This window comes from Canis aureus, chromosome 27 (genome assembly GCF_053574225.1).
Source record: "Canis aureus isolate CA01 chromosome 27, VMU_Caureus_v.1.0, whole genome shotgun sequence".
Classification (NCBI taxonomy): Eukaryota; Metazoa; Chordata; class Mammalia; order Carnivora; family Canidae; genus Canis; species Canis aureus.
This window is the reverse complement of record NC_135637.1, coordinates 35,723,513-35,740,230: the sequence shown is the minus strand read 5'-3', so window position 1 is coordinate 35,740,230 and position 16,718 is coordinate 35,723,513. Positions and strand designations below refer to the sequence as shown.

At 47.0% G+C, this 16,718-nt stretch overlaps 1 protein-coding gene across 3 annotated transcripts in view; it reads right to left on the bottom strand.

Moving 5' to 3' along the window:
* Positions 1 to 16,718, bottom strand: part of DGCR8 (DGCR8 microprocessor complex subunit) — a 36,103-nt gene that overhangs the window by 2,216 nt on the left and 17,169 nt on the right. For all 3 annotated transcript variants that reach the window (XM_077874728.1, XM_077874729.1, XM_077874730.1), the window contains 4 exons: positions 3,564 to 3,664; positions 3,114 to 3,220; positions 2,442 to 2,569; positions 705 to 818 (listed from right to left, as the gene is read on the bottom strand). In XM_077874728.1, the coding sequence (XP_077730854.1) occupies positions 705 to 818; positions 2,442 to 2,569; positions 3,114 to 3,220; positions 3,564 to 3,664 (450 nt within the window). The remainder of the gene's footprint in view (positions 1 to 704; positions 819 to 2,441; positions 2,570 to 3,113; positions 3,221 to 3,563; positions 3,665 to 16,718) is intronic.

The window sequence follows — 16,718 nt, the reverse complement described above, 5'->3', positions numbered from 1 at the left end:
GGGAACAAGCCACGTGGGTGGGTCTCTCCCCACTCCAACTCGAGGGCAAGAGTGTGGCATCTTCTGGGCCAGACAGACCAAACAGACAGCAGATACCCCTTTCTCAGGGTTTTACACAGGCCCTGGCAAATCCTACAGCTTAAAGAGATCCTAGCCTCCAACCACTCAGACTGGTGGCGTTAGGAAGCTTCACCAGGACGGAGCCTTACCCGGGTTCAACTGTTTTGTGGAACATGCTCCTTCCTCCCAGAAATGCCAAGAACCCAAGGAAGAGGTCCAGGATGGCAATCTGTTGCCCACAGGACCCTGAATAAGGGAGGCCTGGTGGGTGTACTATCTCTGCCTTCATATAGCTGATACTGAGTGGAAATGGCCAGAAGCCTGGGCCTTTCACAACCGCAGGCAGATAGCTCTATAATAATTACTAAAAGATGAAGCAATTGGATTCAAGTGTCATGAATGCTGAAATCCAAGAAAAAGGAAATCTACTCTGAAGTGCTGAGGACTCACTGGGAAAGAGGAGCACTACCAAGGTATTGAGGAGCCAGGAATGGGTTCCTGGAGGCTGATTCCCCCCGCACCTGCCCCCGCCCCCACTTTTCCCCTTTGGCCTTTAACTCAACGGCCCCCCCTCCACTGAGGGCAAGGTGATGAGGGCATGGAGGAGCCGTGGCCTGTGGTGCCGGCCAAGCCTGCATGCTCACCCTCTCCTCGGCCAGCCTCTTCATCTCCTCCTGCAGTTTGCTCAGGATGTGCAGGTTTGGCTTGTTCTTCTTGGCGTACTGCTGCAGCTCAATCACACTTTTGTCCGAGGTCTCCTGGGGGAGCACAGTGCCTCACTCTCAGGAGTGCCCAGGGCAGGCCTCATCAACACATTGTGGCCAGCAGGCTGACGCACCGCAGAGAACATAGACCAGTCCATGGCTGCCCAGCTCACCTTCTGAGCATGCCATCCTCACTTTTGCCTCCCCCTCAGCAGGAAGCAGCAGCCACGGCCTCCCCGCTTCATAAGGCAAGGGTACCCTGGCACCCACCTGCCTCCACTCCTGCCATCGGCACTGGGCACTCAGGATGTAATGACCACAGCACAGCCTCAGCCAGCAGAACGGCACACTGCCAGATGGGACACACCCTGGCACTGGGGCCCAGCTGGAAGCCCATCAACCTAGACACATGCTCTCTACGTGTCTGCATGCCCTATGGCTTCCAGCGCAGGACCAAGCTGTCCCTTCCTCGGGTAAGAAGCCATCTCTAAGGACGCCTGCCATGCCTTGGAGTGTCAGACACCACCTGCCTTCCAAAAGATGCATGCTGGGGCTGTGCCTAGACTGGACCCTAGCCCTACAACCGAGGGAAGGTTTCCATTCATGGGGAGAGAAAGAGAAAGAGAAAGCAGGCTTTCTCTCTCTCAATCTTAGCCCAAGCAAGATGCTGCACAAAAGTAAGGCACATAGAGGCGGAAGTCAACCTCATCTGCACTGCATCCAAGTTTTCTCAGTAACACCTATCTTGAAGTTCCTTGAAGCACACCCTAAGGGCCCAGTGTCCCCTCCTTCACCCTCTCTTGTCAAGTCCAAAACAAGGGCCTCTTCAGGGATGCCACAATGACCACCCCTACTCCTACTGGGGTGCCAATAATTCAGACTGTTTCTGGAAACCAGGGGAAAAATTAAAAACCATAAACGCACAGGATCCCCAGGTGGCTCAGCAGTTTGGTGCCTACCTTCGGCCCAGGATGCAATCCTGGAGAACCAGGATTGAGTCCCACATCAGGCTCCCTGCATGGAGCCCACTTCTCCCTCTGCCTGTCTCTCTGCCTCTCTCTCTCTCCCTCTGTGTCTCTCATGAATAAATAAATAAAATCTTAAAAAACAAAACAAAACAAAACAAAAACATAAATGCCTCACAGTACTTCCCTCCACCCCACAAAGCACACAAACCTAAGGGTATTGGTTTAAATCTCACGACCTCGGCAAAACAGCAGATACCAAACATGACCTGTACAGTTTAGCAAAGGTAAACCAGTATTCATAGCCAAGAAAAGCTGCCCTGCATCTCTTACTCTCCCTCAAGCTCCTAGGGGTCCTCAAATTAAACCCAGGGCTCCCAGCCCCGTGAGGGCACAACAGCAGGGCTCAGCTCAGAAGCTTCCTCTCCACTGGGGCTGGCATCACTCACCACCTACACCTCTTGCAGAATGGGCCATCCCCACACAGCCAGTGCCAGGCCCAGGCTTCTCAGGGAGGAAGAAACAGCACCAACGACCTGCCACCTCCCAGAGGTCACAATGAAGGCCCAGCAGTGCCTAAGAGGTGGTGCTGAACAAGAGCACAGCTGCCCAACTTTGTCCCTGTGACAGCGGGACCCCAGACAGGTGCTCCGGGGTGGGAGGAGGATGAGAAACAGAGGCTGCCCTAGGCCCAGGGGAGGGGCCCCATTACCTGTTTGACCATCTTGCTGCTTTCACGGCCATACATGCGCAGCAAAGACCCCCAGTTTTTGACATGTGGGTGCAGCAGCTGAAGGATTTTCTGAGAGGCTAACTGTTTTCCAACTCTCTTATTCTTACCTGTGAGGAAGGAAGATGAAATGTGGAAAGGGAGTCCCTAACATACAGCCGTCAACATGGCCACCTTTCCTAAACAGGAACATACCTGCTGTCCTCCCACCCCCCAAGCTGAGGGCATGTTCAACAAGAGGGGGAAGGACGACACAGAGTGTGGCAGGGCAGCAACTCTGCTGCCATTCCAGGACACCCCTCCTCTGGCCACAGGGACCATGGGTTGGATGGGGGCACGGGTGGCAGGAAGGGAACACGGTCTAACCCAAATACCAGCCCAAGCCCAGACTAGGAGGACGGGGATGGTGCAGGCAGGACTACCACAGTCCTGCCTTAGGCTGACTGGCCTTCAGAGGTCAGGAGGAGATGCTAGTGGACACCATCGCAGGCGGTCAGCACACAAGGCAGGAGCTTGGGTGACGCCAGAGCAGTGGCCCAAGACCAAGCCACAGAGGCTCAGGCTCCCAGAGAGGCCACACGGCAGGGTGCCATCTCCCCAGCAGTCATTGGAAATTGTGGTGGGGTGGCAGGAAGTGAAGGAGGCAGTCCTTACACCAGCCGCGCACTGTGTGTTTGCCGCACGCCATGACATATTCACTCTTCTGGTTTTTACCAGGAACCACTTCAAACTTGATGGATGTGTCACCCATTCCATGGTTTCTTTAAGAAAAAGTATAGACAACAGATGACACTGGCTGAGGAGGAGGAGGAAATGGCAGCTTCAGGAAAGTCTTTGAAAGGCCCTTTGAAGACAGTGCCAACCCTCTCCCCAAACTGCTTCTCAGCTGAAGAGGGGAGGACATTTTCTGTGTACCTCATCTGATCTCACAGGCTCTGATTGACCACCAGACACGAGGGGCTTCTGTGCACACATGGAACAATTGCAATGGCTCAGACTTTAACCTCCTAGCTCTTAAGCTAGGATAAATGGCTAATAAAGACACTGGGTACCAAAAGAGAAGCCCCCATCACCCCTACTCAGAAGGGAAGGCACCCACCCTACCTTTTAAGGCACTCGTGGAGGATCTGATAGGGAGACAACAGTCCGGCCTTGCTGGTCAGCTCGTAGACCCGTGAGTCCTCGATACTGATGTGGTTAAAATACTACAAAACAAAGCAGCCACTCCTAAGTGCTAGACCTAGCCCACTGGCCGCGCGGAGCTGTTCCCCATGCTGTCTGCTTCCTCCAGAAATTTCCTGTCCTCTTTATTGCCTCAAGGAGCACCTCATACCCGCACCTCAGTGTTCAGCTGCCCCCGAGACAGGACGAGCAGCACTGTGCTAGGTTGGAGAGAACATGTTGTGATGGTGGCAGAGCCTGGTGCTGCCGGGAAGCCTTTTCTGAATCTGAGTCTGATCAGACAATTAGAAATCTAAAGACAGACAACCTTAGAAAAAAAAATTGAAGATCATCGTGAGATTATAGGAGAGAAGGTAAGTCAGACAGAAACGACTCTAAAAATGGCAAGCTCCCTAAAGGCTGCAAAGGGCCTGGTCTGGCTCCTGTTTCAAACACAAAGTCGTCCCGTCCTGGCTCTGAGACCAGTCACTATAACCAGAGAACAGAACAACTAAGAAGCATTCATGAGAAACCACATAACCCATTTAGGGGGAAAAAGGGAAATTCTATACAAGAGAGGCAGGCAGGCAGCAGCCAGGAAGTGGCTGTGACCCCAACCATGCTTGGGCCTCTGCCGAGCCACGCCAGTGAATGGAGGATGTGGCCTAGCCCACCCAGCATAGCCCACCTCCCTAGTGGCACCTGCTGAGCTTCTGGGGCTACTGTAACAAGGTATCACAAAGTGGGTGGCTTATTTTCTCACAATTCTGGAGGTCAGAAGTCCAAAAGCAAGGAGTCAAGGGGCTGCATCCCCACCTTGAAACCTCTTAGGGAGATCCTTCCTTGACTTTCTCAGGTTCTGATGGCCCCAAGCTTTCCTTGGTTTGTGGCAGCATCACTCCTATCTCCACATGGCCTTTTTTTCCATCTCCCTCCCTCTTCTTGTAAGAACACAACACTGCTGCTCAGAGCAGGGAGGCAGGGGTTCTTCTCTCTCCAGCAGAGACTCACTATGACTGAGTCAAGGAGAGCAAGGTGCTATTTCTGAGGAAGATTGCAGACTTTAGTGAGCTGAAAAGCTAACTGCCCTCATTTGGTTATTGTCTTCCAATAGGTCCACACAAGATACCTCCATTTCCAAATATCTGTACCAGCGTGGATCAGTTTCCAGGGAAAGTTATTCACCAAGACGTCAGGTCCTAGACCCATCCTCAATGGCTGGCCAGTAGCTGACGCATCGGCAGTGACTGGCTCTCTCACCCAATCTATGAGAACCCAGTCTCTAACCAGCAGCCAGCACCTGGGCTGTGGACCTGTGGTCAAGCTGAGAGGTGGAGAACCACCTGTGTGCCCAGGATCCTCCTTGAAAGAGCAGAGGCACACACACACTCAGAAGCCAAAGACACCCAACAGCTGCTGGCAAACACCCACACCACAACTACCTGCGCTGGTGCCACAGCCACATGTTGCTGGGTTAACCTGCGAAGGGCATATAGGAACCACCACACAAAAGGTAGAAGTGACCCACAGACAACAGTACAGCAGAAGCCCGGCCAGATACTCGGTGCTTAAGACACTGAAGGAACCTGAGGGAGTACCACAGACAGCCCAGCACCCATAAATTCAACAACTTAGAGAAAATGGACCTATTCCTTGAAAAATGCAAACTACTCAAATTGCCCTATTCAAGAAGTTGAATTTGTAGTTAAAACTTCCCTGTAGAGAAAACTCCACGTGCAGATGACCTGCCTCATTGGTGATAACTGCCAACCATTTAAGGGGGGAAAAAATGACACCACTTCTAGAGAATCTTTCAAAAACCTCAAGAAGAGACCATTGCCAATTTATCTTATGATGTTAGTAGCAACACATTATTAATATCAGACAAAAAGAAAACAACAAACTGATTTCCCTTGAACACAGGTGTCAAAATCCTCAATGATATTAGCAATTCACAACCAGCAATACATAAATATGCTGTCCCCAAGGAAGACTTACCCCAGAAATGCAGTTTTTAAAAACCAATTAACATAATTCATTATCAACAACTTAAAAGTTTGAAAAAGCCTTATCATATCAAGAGATACAGATACACTTGACAAAGTGCAACACCCTTTCCATGATAAAAACTCTCAACAAACCAAGAACAGAAGAAGAACCTTTCCTTGACCTAAGAGGTACTGACAAAAAACCAACAACTGACTTCACACTCAGTGGTCAGAGGCTGGGTGCTTCCTGCCAAAGATCAGGAACAAGACTAGGATGTCTACTCTCCCCAATGCTGCTCAATGTGTAATGGAGCTTGCAGTAAGAGCATCATCCAAGAAAAAGAAATAAAAGGCATCTAGATTGGAAAGGAAGAAACCTAACCATCTTTAATCATAGTCAACCTGGTCTGTACACAGAAATTCCAAAGAAATCTCCAGAAAAACTACTGGCTATTAACTAGTAACACAGTTTGCAAAGCTGCAAGACACACAGTCAACATACAGACAGAACATTCCATCTCTCTATATTAGCAATCCACAGTCAAGACTGAAACTAAAGTGCTTCCCACAATAGCTCCAAAACCTGTATGGAAATACTTACATCTAAATCTAAGAAAATGAGTGCAGGATCTACACACTGGAAATGACCAAGCAGCAATACAAGACATGAAAGAAAACCTCAATAAATGGGGAGACAGGGACGCCTGGGTGGCTTAGTGGTTGAGTGTCTGCTTTGGACCAGGGCGTGATCCCGGGGTACTGGGATCGAGTCCCGCATCAGGCTCCCCACAGGGAGCTTGCTTCTCCCTCTGCCTATATCTCTACCTCTCTCTGTGTGTCTTTCATGAATGAATAAATTAGGGAGACATTTTTTTTAAAATGGGGAGACATACCGGGCTTGTGAGCTGAAAGATGCAATACTGTTAGAAGTCCATCTTCCCCGAATTTATCTACAGATATAACACAATTCCAATCAGAATCTCAACAGAACTTTCCATACTGACATACTGTTTCTGTATGGAAGGGCAAAGCAACATGAATAACCGAAAAGTAGTTTTGAAAAAGAACAAAGTTAGAGGGTTTACACTATCTGATTTCAAGATTTCATGTCATCGGGGCCACCTGGGTGGCACAATTGGTTAAGCGTTTGACTCTTGGGTTTATGATCTCAGGGTCTTGAGATCGAGCCCACACAAGGCTACACACTCAATGGAATCTGCTTGGGATTCTCTCCCTCTGCCCCACCACACTCACTGGCTTGCTCTCTCTTAAATAAACCAATCTTAAAAAAAAAAATAAATAAATAAAAATTATGTCCTCAAGAAGATGTGGCATTGGTGAAAGGACACAGATCAAGGAGGCAGAACTGAGCACAGAGACAGACCCACACATACATGCTGCTCCCTACAGATGTGTAAAGGCATCCAGTTGAACACACAGCTACCGAATAGCCCAGCAAAGCCATTCTGGGTGCTTATCTATGCTCACATGGAAACCTGGACAGCCTCATAGCAAACAAGTGCTAACCACCCAAAACTAGAAATGCATTCAACACTCCTCAGTCAAGAAGGAAGAACACACCCAGCACTGCCCTGTGGTGGGCATGCTCAGCAGCAAAAATGACCCAAACACTGACACAGGCACCAAAACAGTTGGTGCATCACTGAGTTGGAGCCTGGTTCTAAGGCCATCTGCCCTGTAACTCCACTGTTAAGACATTTGGGAACTGGCTAACCTAGGGAGGCAGCTCAGCGCCTACCAGGTGAAAAGAGAGAACTGGGATGGGAGAAGATCTGAAAATGTTCTGCTTGACTGTACTGTGGGTTACGTGACAAAACTATACACGTTTCAAAACTCCTCTAAAAAGTACCTGTAACTCTCTATAAATTAAAAAATAAATTGGGGAAAAAAACAAAAAGGCAAAAACAACAGATCACTCACAAGTAAATTCTAGAATAACCATGAACCAACCACCTCCAACAGCTATCTGAAAAGCAATAACATACTGAGAAGAAATCACCCCAGGTCTTATAAAGAGGCATGGTGCCAGTTCTGGTCACCTGCTTTTGCCTTTTCAATGAATACCAAACACGCCTTGCCCTGAGCCTCTGCTTCCATGGCAGCTCTCAAACTCCAGACATTCTATATTCATGCCACCACTGTGCATGGACGTTGTGTCACTGTGTCTCAAGGACAGCAGTGCACAGCAAGAACTCCCAAAGAACCAGCATCCACACCTGGAGCTCACACAAGAAGGAAAAGCTGCCCCCACCTCCAGAGAAGCATCATGGGGGAGATAAGTCACCACCTGCTGAGCTACTCAGAAGAGTGTGATACAAACACTGTCACAATTCTTTAGGAGCAAGACAGCAATTCGTTTCAGTCAGGATTGTGCTGCTGTAACTCATCCAACCTGACAGAGAAGCTATTTTTTTCTCTATTTGTTTTTTTTAAAACAAGGGGGACACCTGAGTGGCTCAGCGGTTGAGTGTCTGCCTTTGGCTCAGGGTGTGATCCCAGGATCAAGTCCCACATCAGGCTCCCTGCATGGAGCCTGCTTCTCCCTCCACCTGTGTCTCTCGTGAATAGATAAATAAAATCTTTAAAAATTTTAAACAAGGGATCCCTGGGTGACGCAGCGGTTTAGCACCTGCCTTTGGCCCAGGGCGTGATCCTGGAGACCCGGGATCGAATCCCACATCGGGCTCCTGGTGCATGGAGCCTGCTTCTCCCTCTGCCTATGTCTCTGCCTCTCTCTCTCTCTGTGTGACTATCATAAATAAATAAAAAAATAAATAAATAAATAAAATAAAAATTTTAAACAAGGCAAAAAGACAATGTGTGTGTATACGTGCACATACACAATTAAATTCCAAGTGAGAAAAAAGAGGATGAGGACATTTTTGGGTCATTGGACTCTTACTTGGTACTTGTATTGCGTTCCTGGCATGGAGCTCCTAAAACCTTTAGAATTTCCTGAATGACAAGAGTAGCTCTGGTTATTTAAGAGAGCCTCTGGACCTCACCTGAGTTTATGGCAATGAGAAGGCTAGGGGCAGGGGCATGTGGGGAACCCTGGTAGTTTCAGGATAGGACCTTTATGATGGGACTGGTCATTAGAAAGACCAAACACAATTAAGGACTTGTTCATCTGACTGTCCATTTGTATCCTTTATAATAAACCAGTAAACATAAGGTGTTTCCCTGAGTTCTGAGAGCAAATTCTAAAAAAGTTCTAGTTTGGGATCCCTGGGTGGCGCAGCGGTTTGGCGCCTGCCTTTGGCCCAGGGCGTGATCCTGGAGACCCAGGATCGAATCCCATGTCAGGCTCCCGGTGCATGGAGCCTGCTTCTCCCTCTGCCTATGTCTCTGCCTCTCTCTCTCTCTCTCTCTGTATGACTATCATAAATAAAATAAAAAAAAAAATAAAAATAAAAAAGTAAAAAAAATAAATAAAAAAGTTCTAGTTTAAGCAAATTAATGAGCCTGAGGGAAATCATGGGAACCCCTGAATCTGCAGTAGGCTGGCTAATGTGGGTGGCCTGGGCACCCCATCTGTGGCTGGAATGTGAAGTGTGGGCAGTCTTGTGGGACTAAGCCAGTGCCACGTAGACATTGTGAGAACTGAGAAGAGTTGTAGATACCTCACTAGTGTTAGAGAACTGGAGAACCAGCACTGAAAAGCCCCTTATATGTACGAGGGAACTTTTACCTGGGATTTCCAAGCTGCCCATGTGGCCTCCTCCACCTGGGAAATTCTTTCTCAGGCTACATTCTGAGATCATTTCTGGAAAGATCCCTCACTTTTCAGAAGAGCCCCAGAGTACATGGCCAGAACTTGAATTTTAACTACTATTCAGTACAACCTGAGGCACAAATTCCAGAAACCCACAGCATTTGTCATGGCAGATGCCTAAGGCAAATGCCTCATTAGAGGCCCAGATGGGAAAGGCTCCAAGGAAGAGGCTGTAGCCCCAGTGACCTCGCAGATTCAGGGCAGGAAGAAAGGCGGACGATGAAAGAACCAAGCACAAAGACTGCCAACCGGTCATCATCAAAACCATGCGCCTCCAACAAATGAGGGAACTACCAGCCTCTAATCACCAAGTGTCCTCTGATCACCAAGTGTGAGGCAGTGACAGGGTTGGTGGTACAGTCTGGGGCAAGGCTGAAGCCCTCCAGGTGCACATCTCACTGCATGGCCACATATGAGGAGGCCACAATGCAGGTGGAAGGACTACAAAGGGCAGCTAGGACAGAGCAGGGAACTGGAGCAACAGGCCACTCTGCAACACACATGTCCTGTCAAGGGTGGGAGAGCATGGAACGCACCCCTGGGTCCTCGTGCTGACCAGAATGAAACTGGGTGGTCCCCGCTTAGGGAAATACAATGGTGCCAAACACTAAAGTAACCATAGACAGAGCAAGCAGAGACTTCTAGATTAAAAACTGGACTGAACTGCTTATTGATGCAACCACCAACCAAACAAGATGCTGGTACCTTAGAAGCCAAAACACTAAATAGAGACTGTCTTGGATGTTATCTTGAAGCCAAGGGAAGGCATTCCTAACCCTTGCTGTTCTACTAACCCTGGAGAATTTACTATTATCTCAACATGTCAAAACTTTCTCAAGCCAATAATAGCCACAGGTGAGGGGGTGTGGGTCCGGTAAGCTGAGACTGGTCAGACACCTTGTCCCCACACCCCTGTCCCCCTCCCGACCAGGGATCAACAGCAAAGCCTGCTCAGATCAGCTGCTGGGATAAAGCAAAATTCCATCCTCCTAAAAGGCGGCCTCGGCCCAGGACAGGTGGACTCCCTGCACCAGAACCACAGTTACCCTTCCAGCTTCTGCTACCTTGTATCAGAGGACAGTGCAGTGCAACCAACAGAGCCCACGTATCATCAAGCACGACAACAGACCCTAAGGGCCCTGGCAGGCTGTGAGGAGGGGTCTCGGTAAAAGGTTCTCCAACATGCCTTGGAAGCCTCCCTGAACACCACTGTTCACAGTTGGGTTATTTAGAAATTAGGCTGAAAATGTGATTTTTCCTGGAGGAGCTAATCCTTTTGAGATTATGTCTGCTGAATGGGCTTTGTGACCTGTCGCTCATCTACAACAATGAAGCACGGAACACATTTAACACTGTGATGGGCACTTTACCATATTTTATAACAGCATCTGTCTAAAAAGATTAGAAAAAAATTTTAATGCATCCTGAAGCACTTACAGAGGGGCAGGATAAGGGACCTCTAAAATTTGTTCCTCCATAGAATCAACAAGAATGCTGACTAAATTGTCAGAATCAAGTTTTTCAAAATTCTGGAAATTAAAAGGCAATCTGAGAAGCATTTATTCAAAAAAAATGGCTGAATCTTGGCAAGTCAATGAGCTTTGTAGCATTTTAACTTGACCCATTCCTATCTCCTCTTCCCAGCTCTGTGGTAGCCTGAGGAACCCGCAGCCTCACAGCCACTGAAAAAGGCACGAAGGTTCCCCAACAACCCAACCCCAAAGAACCATTGCTATCTGGCCCAGGCGCGGGCAGCTCTATAGAAAAGTCCCATTTTTTTTTTTTATTAAGGTTTTATTTATTTATTTGAGAAAGAGAATTCAAGAGAACAAGCATGAGGGGGGTCAGGAGCAGAAGAAGGAGGAGAAGTGGACTCCCTGCTGAGCAGGGAGCCTGACATGGGGCTCAATCCCAGGCCCCTGGAATCATGACTTGAGCCGAAGGCAGACATCCAACCAAATGAGCTACCCAGACATACCTGAAAAGCCCCATTTTAAAACTTGCCTTTGCATGACCCAACTCAGAGCTCACTCAGAACAGCCCAATTCCCCAGGAAATTTGTCAAAAATAATCAGTGGCAACTGTTTCATATTGCAATTGCCTGAGGCTGGAATACCAGCTGGTAGGCAAGAGGCAGGTCAGAAAACATAAATGGGGAAAGCTAGAGAACGTGATGCCCATAAAGGACACTGAAAAGCTCCAACTTATCTGGGGATCTAGATGGCCACATGCATGCCCAGGAAAGACCCAAGAAGGCCCAAATCTCTCACACGATTGACTCAGAAGCTCTGTGCAAGTGGGAAATAAAGGCTAAAATATAGCTGTCCACTACTAGAGCGCTAAAGGTGACTGCACCCCCAACATGTATAAAGAGGCCACTGGAAAAGGCTAGGAGACATATTGGTTTAGGTCAGGAAATCTCTGATCTGGATTTCACAGAATAGTCTAGGAGAGTCACTGCTATGGGTTGAAATATGTCCCTCCAACAAATTCATATGTTGAAATTCTAATTCCCAGTACGTCATTATGTGACGTTTTTTGCAGACAGGCTCCTTACAGAGACAATCAAGTTAAAATTAGGTCATTAGGGTAGGCCCTAATCTGACTACTATTCTCATAAAGAGGAGATCTGGAAACACAGAGACAAAACCAGTTATCTCCAACAGCTATCTCCAAATGACAGAGAGAGGCCTAAAAGACTTCCTTTCCTCCCAGCCCCAGAAAGAACCAAACCTATTTACAACTTTGATTTTAGACATCTAGCCTCCAGAATCATGAGGCCAAAAAATTCTGTTGTTTAGATCACCCAGGTTGTGATAGCCATTATGCCAGTAGCAAACTAACAAAATCACTAAATAGACAGCAACAAAAATAGCAAAGCCAACAAGTCTTGGGAAAGGGAGATAACCTGTTATCCACAGTTGCCACATTATTTAAAATGTCTAGGTTTCAACAAAAGAATTTATGAGACATGAAATGAAACACAAATGTATATGCCCTACAAGATAGGGAAAAGCAGTCAATACAAACCATCCCTGAGGAAACTGGACTTACTAAGACTTTAAATCCACTATAATAAATATGCTCAAAGAACTAAAGAAACAAACAGAACATCACGTCGAAAGAATTAAAAGAAAGCACAAGAACAATATCTCACCAAACAGAATATCAATAAAGACATAAAAACTATTAAAAATTCACCAGAGGGTTCAAAAGTAGATTCAAACAGTCAGAAGAAAGATCAGCAAACTTAGGCAAATTGAAGGGATGCCTGGGTGGTTCAATTGGTTGAGCTTCTGACTCTTGATCTCAGAGTGGTGAGTTCAAGCCCCAAATTTATTAGGCTTTACTCTAGACACAGAGCCTACTTGGGGGAGGGGGGGTAGCGGGGAGGGGGGAAGACAGGCAAATCAAAAATACCCAGTCTGAAAAATATTTAAAAAAAACATCAACAAAAAAACAAAAACAGGCCAGTGTCTATGAGGTCTACGTGTCTATGAGACCTGTGGGATACCATGGGAATGTATCACCTTACATAATAATGGGAGGCCCAGAAAGAAGAATAAAAGGGGAAAAAACAATTTGTTAACAAATTGAGGATATTACAAAAGGTAATGGTAGCTCCATGCAGGGAGCCCAACGTGGGGACACTGGGACTCGATCCCCTGTCTCCAGGATCATGCCCTGGGCTGAAGGCGGCGCTAAACTGCTGAGCCACCCAGGCTGCCCAGAAATTACATTTCAATGGACTAAGCACCCCAACCCTCCTGGAAAAAAAAAAAGTTGATAAACTGAATTCAAAAGGATGCCTGCCTGGCTCAATCAGTGGAGCAGGCAACTCCTGATCTCAGGATTGTTGAGTTCGAGCTCCACACTGGGTGCAGAGAGTACTTAAAAATAAAATCTTTAGGGACACCAGGGTGGCTCAACTGGTTAAGCATCTGACTCGGTTTTGGCTCAGGTCATGGTCTCATGGATGGTGAGATCCAGCAGGGCAGGTCCGGGCTCAGTGGGGAAGTGTGTGTGGGGATTCCTTCCTTCTGCCGCTCCCCCCACTCTCCTTCATACCGTCTCTCAAACAAATCTTTAAAGACACATCTGGGTGGCTCAGCAGTTGAGCATCTGCTTTTGGCTCAGGGTGTGACCCCAGAGTCGTGGGATCGAGGCCCACATCAGGCTTCCTGCATGCAGCCTGCTTCTCCTTCTCCCTCTGCCTATGTTCCTGCCTCTCTGTGTTTCTCATGAATAAATAAAATCTTTAAAAATAAAATAAAATGTAATCTTTTTTAAAAAAATTGCCTAAGCCCTCTGCTCAAAAGGCAGAGATTGACAGAGGATAAAAACAAAACTCAATTATATGCTGCCTATAAAAGACATGATTTAGATTCAAAGTCACTATTAGGCTAAAAGTAAAAAACAAGGAAAGACATGGCAAAGAATAAGAGAGTTTGAGTGACTATATCAGACAAAACTGACTTTAAAACAAAAAATGTTACTATAAAGGATATTTAATAATAATAAAGGGTCTATCCATCAAAATGACCTAACTATATGAACATTAAACAGAACTGACTTCTGGGGCAGCCCGGGTTGCTCAGCGGTTTAGCACCACCTTCAGCCCAGGGCATGACCCTGGAGACCCAGGATCATACGTCAGGCTCCCTGCGTGGAGCCTGCTTCTCCCTCTACCTGTGTCTCTGCCTCTCTCTCTCTCTCTCTCTCTCTCTCATGAATAAATAAATAAAATCTTTAACAACTACAACAACAAAAAACTGACTTCTAGTTTCAACATTTGTGACACCAAATGTGTGAGCTTCCACAAGCAGTTCTAAACAGTAACTGCCAGGAGTTGGAGCAGACTCAAGGGCTCAGTCCCACAAGACTGCTGCCACCACCTGATGCTAAATAACTTCAAGTCCAGGTTGTCGCTTATGTTTGTGTCTTTTATTTTTTTTTAAAGATTTAAAAAATTTATTTACTGAGAGACACAGAGAGATTGGCAGAGATAGAGGGAGAAGCAGGTTCCTCGCTGGGAGCCCAATGTGGGACTTGATCTCCAGACCCTGGGATGATGTCCTGAGCTGAAGGTAGACACTGAACTGCTGAGCCACCCAGGCATCCTCTCCTGTGTTTCATTGTACAGCAGCTGTACAACGGCGGTTCCCAAACCTACCTCGGCTTCAATAATTTCCCACAACAGCTCACAGAGCTCAAGGACAACAGTTTATTTACTGGAGTACCAGTTTATCACAAAAAGATATAACTCAGAAACAGCCAGATTAAAAAGATAAATACGGTGAAGTATAAAGGAAGGGGTACAGAGCTTCCGTGCCTTCCCTGAGTATGCTATCTTTTTTAGCACCTCAATGTGTTCACCAACTCAGAAGCTCTCCGAACCCCTTCACAGTTAGGGTTGTTTTTTTATGAAGGCTTCACTACACAGCCATAACTGATTACATAATTGGCCATTAGCGATTAGCTCAATCTCCAGTGCCCTCCCCACCACACATATGGGGGGTAAGGGAAAGTGGTGGTGGTGGTGGTGGTGGTGGTGGCAGCATCCTGAAACCTCTAACCCTCTAATTTTATGGTAAATTCCATGGGCAACCAGCTCCCATTCAAAGGGATGGTCCAAAGTCACTTCATTATCCTAAACTCAGGTGTGGCTGAAAGGCATGTGTGAAGGGGGCCTGGCTGGCTAAGTTGGTGGAACATGCAACTTTTGATCTTGGGGTCTTGTGTTTGAGCCCCACACTGGGTATAGAGATTAACTAAATACATAAAATTAAGAAGAAGGAGGAGGAAAGAAAGGAGTGTGTTAAAAATAACAAGACATTCCAGATGCTTGGATGGCTCAGTCAGTGAAGCATCTTTCAGCTCAGGTCATGATCTCTGAGTCCTGGGATCCAGCCCAATGTTGGGCTCCGTGCTCAGCAAGGAGTCTGCTTCTCCCTCTCCTTCTGCCTCTCCCCCAACTCTGCTCTCTTTCTTTCAAATAAATAAATAAAATCTTTTTAAAAAACCCTTCCATTTACTTTATCAGCCTGCAGCTTTTTAAAGAATTAGGGCCAGGGATACCTGGGTGGCTCAGTGCTTGAGCGTCTATCTGCATTTGGCTCAGGGCATGATCCTGTGTCCGGGATCAACTCCCACATCAGACTCCCTGTGGGGAGCCTGCTTCTTTCTCTGTGTCTCTCATGAATAAATGAATAAAATCTAAACAACAACAACAATAACAAACACTAGGAACAAAAAGCAAATACTAATATATTGTAGATGCTCTGTACCAGGAACCAAGAACAAAGACCACACATTTCTTATTATATCGCAATACCACAAACATATATGTACCTAACAACCCCAAAATACATGAAACAAAAATGGACAGAACTGAAGGGAGAAATAATTCAAGAGTAACAGTTGGAGACTCCAATACCCACTCTCAGTAACAGGGAAGACAAGGCACCTGGGTGGCATCTGACTCTTGAATTCGGCTCAGGTTGTAATCTCAGGGTCGTGAGATCAAGTGAGCTGGGTGTGGAGCCTGCTTAGGATTCTCTTTCCTTCTGCCCCCAGCCCCCCCCCACCATGGGCACACACACGCTCTCTTTCTCTAGAAAAAAACAAAAAACAAAAAACACCACAGAGAACTAGGCAGAAGACCAATAAAGATGTAGACCAAACACCATACATCAACTAGATTTAACTGACATCTGCTTCACCCAGTAACAGCAGGAAGTACACTCACCTCATGCACACATGTAACATTCTCCAGGGCAGACAGGTCATCAGACAAGTCTCAGTGAACTTAAAAGGACTTAAAAGGTTTGAAATCGGGCAGCCCTGGCGCAGCGGTTTAGCGCCGCCTGCAGCCCAGGGTATGATCCTGGAGACCTGGGATCGAGTCCCACGTTGGGCTCCCTGCATGGAGCCTGTTTCTCCCTCTGCCTGTGTCTCTGCCTCTCTCTCTCTCTGTGTCTCTCATTAATAAATAAACAAAATCTTTAAAAACAAAAAAAGGTTTGAAATCATACAAACTATGTTTTCAAACCACACTGGAATTAAAGATCAACAACTAAAGAGGGAAAAAAAAAAAAGAGGGAATCTCTGGGTGGCTCAGCAGTTTGGCGCCTGCCTTCTGTCCAGGGCATGATCCTGGAGTCCCGAGATCGAGTCCCATGGACTTGCATGGGGCCTGCCTTCTGCCTGTGTCTCTGCCTCTTCCTCTCTCCCTCTCTCTCTGTGTCTCTTATGAATAAATGAATAAAATCTTAAAAAAAAAAACTAAACTAAAGGAAATTTGGGAAATTCACA